The 8,887-nt window shown below is 38.3% G+C and overlaps 6 protein-coding genes across 6 annotated transcripts; 5 read left to right on the top strand and 1 right to left on the bottom strand.

Moving 5' to 3' along the window:
• Positions 1 to 35: 35 nt before the first annotated feature.
• On the top strand, positions 36 to 1,616 carry BATDEDRAFT_27062 (uncharacterized protein; the record flags this gene model as incomplete). The annotated part of the gene is made up of 2 exons (XM_006681299.1): positions 36 to 465; positions 1,426 to 1,616. 2 exons carry the CDS (start codon positions 36 to 38, stop codon positions 1,614 to 1,616), a joined length of 621 nt encoding a protein of 206 aa, XP_006681362.1.
• Positions 1,617 to 2,041: 425 nt separating this feature from the next.
• BATDEDRAFT_27061 (uncharacterized protein) lies at positions 2,042 to 2,591 on the bottom strand (the record flags this gene model as incomplete). The annotated part of the gene is made up of 2 exons (XM_006681298.1): positions 2,042 to 2,214; positions 2,351 to 2,591. The coding sequence occupies 2 exons, from the start codon at positions 2,589 to 2,591 to the stop codon at positions 2,042 to 2,044; spliced, it is 414 nt and encodes a 137-aa protein (XP_006681361.1).
• Positions 2,592 to 3,117: 526 nt separating this feature from the next.
• BATDEDRAFT_91245 (uncharacterized protein) lies at positions 3,118 to 4,019 on the top strand (the record flags this gene model as incomplete). Its single annotated transcript, XM_006681454.1, has 2 exons — positions 3,118 to 3,396; positions 3,453 to 4,019. 2 exons carry the CDS (start codon positions 3,118 to 3,120, stop codon positions 4,017 to 4,019), a joined length of 846 nt encoding a protein of 281 aa, XP_006681517.1.
• Positions 4,020 to 5,042: 1,023 nt separating this feature from the next.
• Positions 5,043 to 5,675, top strand: BATDEDRAFT_91246 (uncharacterized protein; the record flags this gene model as incomplete). Its single annotated transcript, XM_006681453.1, has 2 exons — positions 5,043 to 5,077; positions 5,423 to 5,675. 2 exons carry the CDS (start codon positions 5,043 to 5,045, stop codon positions 5,673 to 5,675), a joined length of 288 nt encoding a protein of 95 aa, XP_006681516.1.
• Positions 5,676 to 5,708: 33 nt separating this feature from the next.
• Positions 5,709 to 6,329, top strand: BATDEDRAFT_91247 (uncharacterized protein; the record flags this gene model as incomplete). The annotated part of the gene is made up of 1 exon (XM_006681452.1): positions 5,709 to 6,329. The coding sequence occupies one exon, from the start codon at positions 5,709 to 5,711 to the stop codon at positions 6,327 to 6,329; it is 621 nt and encodes a 206-aa protein (XP_006681515.1).
• An 852-nt stretch (positions 6,330 to 7,181) lies between these two features.
• BATDEDRAFT_91248 (uncharacterized protein) lies at positions 7,182 to 8,345 on the top strand (the record flags this gene model as incomplete). Its single annotated transcript, XM_006681451.1, has 1 exon — positions 7,182 to 8,345. The coding sequence occupies one exon, from the start codon at positions 7,182 to 7,184 to the stop codon at positions 8,343 to 8,345; it is 1,164 nt and encodes a 387-aa protein (XP_006681514.1).
• Between the last annotated feature and the right edge of the window lie 542 nt (positions 8,346 to 8,887).

Genomic DNA, 8,887 nt, shown 5'->3' with positions numbered 1-8,887 from the left:
GACATGAACAAGGATGCGAGTTTCGTTTCAAAAAGATGTCGTTCAAACAAAGTTTACCTATTCACATTAGATTTCAAGTGTATCAATTAGCGAAACTACGAGTGCTTCAATTTTACTACGACTCTATTGATTATTCCATTGACAAAAGTGATTATCAGTACTGTATGATGGACACTGATTTAGCTTACATTGCTATATCTGATGAATCGTTAGAAGTCATAAAACCAAGCTTAAAAGATGAATTTAAAAAGAATCGGCATCTGTGGTTGGGAAGAGACGATACCATTGAGAATAAGGTGTATGACAGCAGAACGCCGGGTCTGTTCAAGTTGGAATATGAAGTAAACTGTATTATATCATTGGCCAGTAAAATGTACTATTGTGATGAAAACAAATTCAGCTCAAAAGGGATTAACAAGAAACAAAATGAAATCACAAAACAAAAGTATGTGGATGCTTTAAAAGGTAATTCTACTCAGGAATTTGTTAACAATGGATTCAGAGTCAAGAATAATCAGATGAACACATATTCATTAACAAAGACAGGAATGAAATTGCTTAATGACAATGGATTCAGAATTGGGTTTCAAATATTTCCAACTGAATTATAAGAAATCATTATCTTGTGTTTAGTTAATGGAACAGTTGTATGAATTATACTACAATCCAAAGACAGGACTCCTTTCAGCGCAAAAACTTTATCTGAAACTCGACAAACAAGTGCTAATGAAAACAGTTTAGGATTTTCTTCAGAAACCAAGAAGCGTACCTTCATTTAAGAGTATCAACGTGTATTCAGTCAATGACCAATGGCAGATTGATTTGATTGACTTTTCCAAGTATTCAAGATGGAATAGTGGATACAAATATCTTCTTTGTGTGATTGATGTATTCAGTAGAAGGACATTTGTCGTTGCGATGAAGAAGAAATTAGATAGCACCGAAGCGATGAAGAAAGTATTAGATATAGAAACCCCAATTATTATTCAAAGTGACAATGGAACAGAATTTTAAACGGAGCATTTCAGCGATTATTGACATCCAAAGGTGTTCGGCATATCACGGTGGAAGTAGGCGACCACAAGCGACAAGGCATAATTGAACGATTCAATAGAACACTAGAGAACATCATTGCTCTTTACCAAGAAGCTCGGCGAACAAATACATATATTGATGCACTGGAAGATATTGTTTACAATTCCAATCACACTTATCACCGAGGTATAAATGGTATTCCTCAGCAGTTGTCCCTAGCCCATAAATCCTCTCGATCACTGGATGTCATCTCGGGGGGCCTCTTACAGGTGTTGGTGACAAAGTTAGATTGCTAAAAACTAGGCAAGCATTTCGTAGAGGATATGAGCCAAAATATAGTCAGTATATATAAGGTCATCAGTGGTAATGGCTATTCGTACTTTATTGCAGATGATGATGGTAATATTCTTCCAAAGGCATACAAATACTATGAACTACAACGTATTGAATCTACCCAACGGTTTCATACAGAATCTAGACAGAGAGAACCACGAATGACAAATAAGGAGCGTCGAAATAAAAGAGAATTGGAAGAATTGGGTAGAATTAGAGGTCCAGCTCATAAAAACGGAGAACATTAAGCGGAACTTATTTTCTAAACCAACTGTATAAATGACATTCATTAGTTTCATTAAAACTCGCCAAGCGTACATTCAATGTATTAAGAATTGGGATTCGTATTCCGTTGACGAACAAGAACAACTAAGGAAATGGTACCGAGATTACTATGCCAAAAACAAACAAGCTGAAAGGAAACGATACCGAGACTATTATGCTGCTAATACCGAGGCAGAGAAGGAGAGAGCTAAAAAGTACAAGAAAACTAAACAATCAGAGGACAATGTTTGGCTCAAAAACACACCCGATAATAATGAAATTTTCATAATAAACACAATAGTTGCAGAGATTTTCTATTTACAAGTTAATACAAAAGATACATTAATGTGGTGGAAATAGGTTTGAATGAATCGTGCTGTCTATCACGAAGATATCAAGGAGTGTACAGCTAGAACTTTTTTCCATCGTGGTGGACATTTTCAGTACTTTGCTCTCCGTGAAAGAAAGTAGCAATGTCAGTTCCACCACTGATGACTTTATCATTATCACTGCAGTCTGAAGGAGTCATCGACTGACGAGGAACTACTTGTTGCGAAGGTTTTCCACCGCGGTGGAATTGTGCTCGTTTAAAACATTCATATCGTTGTCATCCATTTCATCATCAACATTCATCCAGTAGTGTTCAGAGTAGAAATCAGAAGAGTCCAAAGCTTGACACTCTTGAGACATAAACCATTCCTTGATTTTTGGATCATACTCCTAAACACTCTAAAGGACACTGCCAGAGTTTGGAATTTCGGATACTTTGACATAAAGGCATAATACTCCATGTAGTAGTAGTAGTAGGATGATTTGGAGATGCCAAGTCTGCTGTTGACATAGTCCAAGAAGCGTCCCTTGTGCCCATCCCCAAATGTTTCCAGCAGTTTCATCAAGGACCTTGCTATCAGCATTACTTGTTTTGATGCCAGTACATCGGTCGCTTTGAGTTGCTTCATATTCAATCGGATTGATTTCGTCAGCTGGTTTTTGATTTCCACAGCATCCAACCCAGTAAAGTTGTATGACGACGACTCATCCAGCACACTGAGAGATTGATGTCGTAGTGTAGCATTTCAATAAGAATGCTTTAGACTTTTCAGTGTCTGTTTTGACAGTTTCTGGTGTTCTCATTGAACTGGTCCATTTCCTTTATTATAGACCAGACAAACTGGACGTCAATTTGAGTGATGATTGTCCAAGGTTATATTAGGTGCTTCTTGACTCAGTCAGTAAAACGGCTGTAATCACTCATTTGACTCATTTGAAGTGCAGTTGTCATTTTTATACTCGGACACCACTGAAATGTTTTAAAATGTGAACTTTTTTGAATATGAATTAGTCTCAATTCCAATAATACGTCATTCCAAGCAGCCCATTTAACGTCCCTGACCTTGCAATTTTTTTTCTTTCCTTTTAAAAAAACAACAATGTTGAGAATAGTTCGTCACAGCAGCACCCTGGCCAAACTATGGGTGAAACATAATGGCAGTCAAGCCACTCGTGTCTACTGCTGGCTGCTTAAATATCAGTGACCTTGCCAAGGCCATCAAGCAGGAGCTCTCTCCGAAGCTCAACTCCTACTCCTCTGCTCAGCTTACCCTCCACAAGACATCGGATGATACTGCTCTTGAACCTGATCTTCCACTTGCGAGCATTTCCACTGCTGGTCTGTCCGCCAAATTACCTTTGATTGTCAAGACTCTGGAACCCGCGCCGAGTAGCCAAAAACCATCTTCATTCAGGATATTGATGAAGAGTGCCGTCCTTTGGATAGCTTTTCCAAATATCTTGTTGAATCAAATGATGATTTGAAACAGATCCTCGAAGGAAAAGGCTCGGCTCTCTACCAGCTGTTCAATCCCAAGGACAAGATTATCAAGTTCAAGCAGTTGATTGATGGGGAAAAGTACAATGTATATTCTCGCTACGAACGGTCGTTTGCTGACGAAGTACGTTGGCAGCAGAATGAAGACAAAGCTATGGAGGAGGAAACTCACTTGGCCGTGAGGCGATTCCTTGCTACCCATCTTGGTCCTTCAGCTGTAGATATGCCAACGGACATTATGGCTGCAGACGGAAAAACCATTGTCCAGGAGTGGAATGCTGTCTTTAAAGATGGAGATGTCCTGTACTTATGCGAGGCCAAGCATAATATGACCGATAAACAAGTGAACAAGCTCCCTGCAAGAATTCGCAAGTTCAAGGAGTTTCAAGCCAATGCCCAGCCAGAATTTCGAAATGTCACAAAGTATGTTGGGGTGTTGTGTGGTACGTTGTTTCCAGAGGATATTAGAAAGATCGCACACCTTGGATTCATTTGCGTTTATCCATCAGGATATTGTTACGATGTCAAAAAGCCGGAGGATTTCATCATTGAACGTTAATTGTTGTTTGATAATAAAAATAGCTTTACCAAATTTTGAAAATAACAACTGAGTAGTCTTGCATAGAAACAAATATAACAAATTTCAGGCAATTAGATTCTGCTCAGATTCTAAAAGTCAAATTCAGATTCTAATTAGAAACTAAATGCGTTGAATGTCGGAAAGAATTATTTATGACGAAAGTTTGATATGAAATTATTATACTATTAACTTTTGACCATTTCAGCAGAGAATCTCGCCTAAAAACTGGTATCATCGGATGCCCTATATACTACTGACATTGTTCTTATCGATGGGGTTAAACCTGTTTTGATGGAACTGGAATTGATTGAACCATCACTATATCTATCGTATGATGATACTGCCCTCGAGAAATTTGCCAATGCAGTATTTGCTTTTTTGGAAAAGCAATAATTGCTCTATATTGATTTTTTGATAAAGATGGAGTTTGGTTTTAATGCACAAATGATCTGGGTTGGTTCTAGGCTGGTTTATCCTGTTTCGATACTATCAAGTGCTCACCAATGCAGCTAATTCTTTGTACGAATAAAATCAAATATGTCCAACTTTACTTTTACAGTTGTATTTTCAATTAAACTCCACTCTATTGTATCCTAAACTATCAGATATTTTTCCGTTCTAGTTCAAGAGAACAAGATCGCAGGTTTCGAGAATATACTTGTTTTTATTTCAATCACCAGGATACCAGTCAACTTTGTCAGTTCAAATGACCCAATGTTGTCCAGTAAACTGGCACAACCATTTCATAAAGTTGGTTTTATATCATGTATTTTGACATCCTTATTTAATGTTCCATTTTACGTGAATACGTCGGTGATTTAAATCCTATCAACTTGTCCAAACATTGTTTTGCAAACCCTGACAGTATTTCATAGACTACAAAGTTGCATTCACTATATAATACGCTAAACCATGAATAACTTGCCATAACGGGAGTTTTACACCATTGTTGCTGGTGGTGTAGCTCTTGCTGCTAATGCCGGTTTCATCAATGTCGTCTCTATGGCAGGTGTATTTCCAGGCAAGTGCCATGAACCGTGTATCTTGTCGCGCCATCTTCAGTTTGACTTGAATACATGATTGAAGTCTATCCTATCCTTGCATGTATTTCAATTCATAGTGCACAACACAATATATAGTGTTTATTTACCACTTGAATACATATTTCTTTGACCATTTTGCATATCAAATGCTCCAAACTCGCGTTAGTCTGACTCAAACTATTGATTGCTACAACACGCTTCTTGTATTCTAATGATTTGTTTTCATAATGCTATGGATTGTGTTATTGCAAAACACAACATTTTCTGATACCACAAACCAATTGGTGGCTGCTCACTAAAACCTGTTCACATTGACACAATTATCAACTGAACCTATAGGTGTGCGGTCTCTCATGTCACTGGATCGGTTTCTCGGGTTGCTATATCGGCTGTTCAGCAAGACTGGGAAACATTTCTTTTGGTCGTATCTATTATTGTATCATTTACATTTGGATCGTTTATGGCTGGATTTATAGTGGGCGACAACCGATTCAAACTTGGTGCCAATTACGGAATAACACTGTGTATAGAATCTGCTGCGTTGTTTACATCGTTTATGTTTTTGCGTCGAGAGTTGGTATTGGGCGAATGAGCTGCAGCATTTGCTTGCGGATTACAAAACGCAATGGTGACTTCTTACTCTGGGTTGGCTGTTCGCACAACACACATGACAGGAATCGCTACAGATGTAGGAAATATCTTGGGTCAAGCGTGTCGATCCGATACCAAGGCCGAGTTATGGCGTCTCAAGGTTCATGTTCCTATTCTTTTTGGGTTTATTGCAGGTGGCATGTGTGGTCAAATCGCATGGCTTTCTATTCACGAATATGCTCTCCTTGTCCCGTGTATATTCACTGGTGGTGTTGCCGCTTTGTATCTCACTTTACCGTTTATCAAAGATGCGGCAGAACAAATTAAACACGCTCTTCCTCATGAACTCCATTTTATGGACAACTATGAAGGAGATCCTCGGAAATATAAAGAGTATCATAAGGAGCAGTTGCTGAAGCAAGTAGATCACTATGCAAAAATTACTGGCAAGAATGTCGATGATGAAATTCGAAGGTTTTTGAATGATATGGTTGGAGACGATGAAATTGAAATGGGAGTATTAAATAGCGTATCCATCAGCAGTACTGGCAAAAGAGATAGTGGATCATCTAGACTGCTCAGTTCAAGACGTGGACAATCTGCATATGGAGCAACAGATGAAGATGACGACTTACCTAAACAAATAAATATTTAAATTATAATCACATGGATCGAGTTTGATTATCAATCGATTGGTTGGGCATTTCAAGTGATTAAATGGTTTATACAGTCGTATTCACGCAAAATGGATCACCCAATACGAGTGTCAATATATAATAAACTGCCAATCTCATATGACGATTTACATTGCATTTACTGTACAACATTTTCATTGAGCTTTTTTACAAGTCTTCTGGTGATTGGCATGCAGAGTTGCATTCTCAAGACATGCAATTCTTGGTTTCTTGAACTAGAACGTAAACGTATCTGATTTTAGCATACAAATGTTTGTACAGTTTGATTGCCATCAAAACAGTTTAATCTATGCATTGCAGTACATCAATCTGGTGATTGTACAACGTATGACTACCAGAAATGAACTATTTCAGTTCAAAACTATCGTTTGTATGATATGATGGATGTTGCATCAGTCAAAAATGTCCATCAAGTCAATCTTTAATATGACAGTGTAACAAGTATTCAACCAGTGTTTACTACAAACTAAAACAGTCACATTCATTGCAATACCAATACAAAACCATTCCATTTACATCATTATGGTGTAATTAAACGATGATCATTTGATCTGTAGTCAGAATCCAAGTGCATGTTACAACACTGCACCAACCAACTGTTTGAAACATACAGTATTCTAGCAGTATTCTACAAATTGTTGCTACTACATGATGATGCAGTTTATGTTAATTTGTGTGAATCAAATCAAGCTTATAGTTTAATTAGAGTTTAATGACATGCTCGTAATTGAATTAAACTATTCTGCGTGTCATGATTCGCATTAATATTGTATTGATGTGCAAGTATAAAAACATCTGATTTGGTGTATAACATGCTCGTTAATTTGTCTATTATGAAGTTTACTATTATTTCGACTGTGATTATCACTGCTTCTGCAGTCATTGCTGTTCCTGCCATCAATGACAGACTCCAGTTTAATGCACCGTCTATCAACCAAAATCAAAACACTGGTCTCGATACTGGTCCTGGATCTGGCCCTGGCCTGTCATCTGAGTCTGGTCTTGGATCTGAGTCTGAATCTGCCATTCAGGATGCAGCCAAAATCCCGATTTTTTCAGCTCCAACGTTTTCAAAACCAGTATTTTCACAAAACACTGCTGATACTCAAAACATTGATATTCCACATCAATCATCCGTCTGTTCAGTTGACGATTACGCAAACACCATCCAGAATTTGCAAAATGTAATCCAACAACAAATGTCAACCATCCGTGACATGCTGGATAGATTGCACGCATCCAGTATTCAACAACAAGCAATGCCTGATTCATCATTTGATTCATCGTTTGGTGCACGTCATGATGCATTGACTCGTTTGCATGATTTGAATGATCGTCTTGGCAACAATATGGTCAGATTCACGACTGCTAGTCCATTGGTTATGGATTCATGGTCTGATGTCAAGAGCGGTATGAAACCATCATGTGCCGGAATCAATGCGGCTTCTACATGTCAAGAAAATGCAATCAAGAGTGATGTGTCGTGTGGTGAAGACAAGTCTGCAGCAGTAGATCGAGCCAATGCAGTGCGTGGATTCATACGTGGCATTGCATTGCAAAAACTTGCATTGTTGGACTGTGCAGCATCTAATCTTGGACAGCAATATCAAGGTAACCAAAAAACACAGCTACTGCAGCAACTTGATCGTGTTCGTGAAGCCACGGCAAAACTTGAATTGCAGTTCAAATCGCTATCATGTCGTGCCAAGCAACTAGGCAGCTGTGATGCCAAGATTGGTGAGTGTAAAGGTGTTCGAGATAATACACGCTTGGAACGACGATGGATCAACCCCGCCATGTTTCCTAATATGAATCCAGCATTTTTTCCAGGAGTTGGTTCTGGTGTAGCTCCATTTGATCAGCCCTGGGTTGGAGTTTATACATTTAATCCCAACTTTTACTATCTAGGGTACTATCCAGAATACAACACAGGATACGGTGCAGGAGTTGCTCCGGGATATGGTGTAGGCATGTAATAATTGAATCTACCCATTTTTTGTTAGCACACCTAAAAAGCTTATTATATCCAGACCGGGAATTTTCCCATGCTTGATATATTTTTGCAATTCTGTTCACACTTTGACACAATAAACTCAACTTGCATGTATGTGAATTTGTAATATTGACTTGAAGGATGTTTAAGCTATTTTATTATTTGTTGGAATGGATTGTAAAGCTGTATTTGATTCGAATGTGGGAATAAAACCTTGCAGTTGAGGAATATAAAAGCCAATACACTATCTTTATTGATCAACCAATCTTGGCTATTTATAAAATGTATCTGTTTACTATTATAACTGCAGTGATGGTGCAGATCGCAGCAGCCATTCCATCTTATACTACTATGGGTTACACGACTGAGAAACGCGATTTGGGCACAGGTTGTCCATACACTCTTGATCAATATGGGACTGCTGCGATGCAGTTTCATACCACCATGCAGCAACAACAAACAGCCATTCAAGCACAAGTTCAGGCCACTGCTACTGCCATAGCAACCAATGGCGTAGCTATTGCT

The sequence above is a fragment of the Batrachochytrium dendrobatidis genome (genome assembly GCF_000203795.2).
Source record: "Batrachochytrium dendrobatidis JAM81 unplaced genomic scaffold BATDEscaffold_12, whole genome shotgun sequence".
Taxonomy (NCBI): Eukaryota; Fungi; Chytridiomycota; class Chytridiomycetes; order Rhizophydiales; genus Batrachochytrium; species Batrachochytrium dendrobatidis.
The sequence above is the reverse complement of the archived record's forward strand: the minus strand, read 5'-3'. Positions and strand labels throughout refer to the sequence as shown.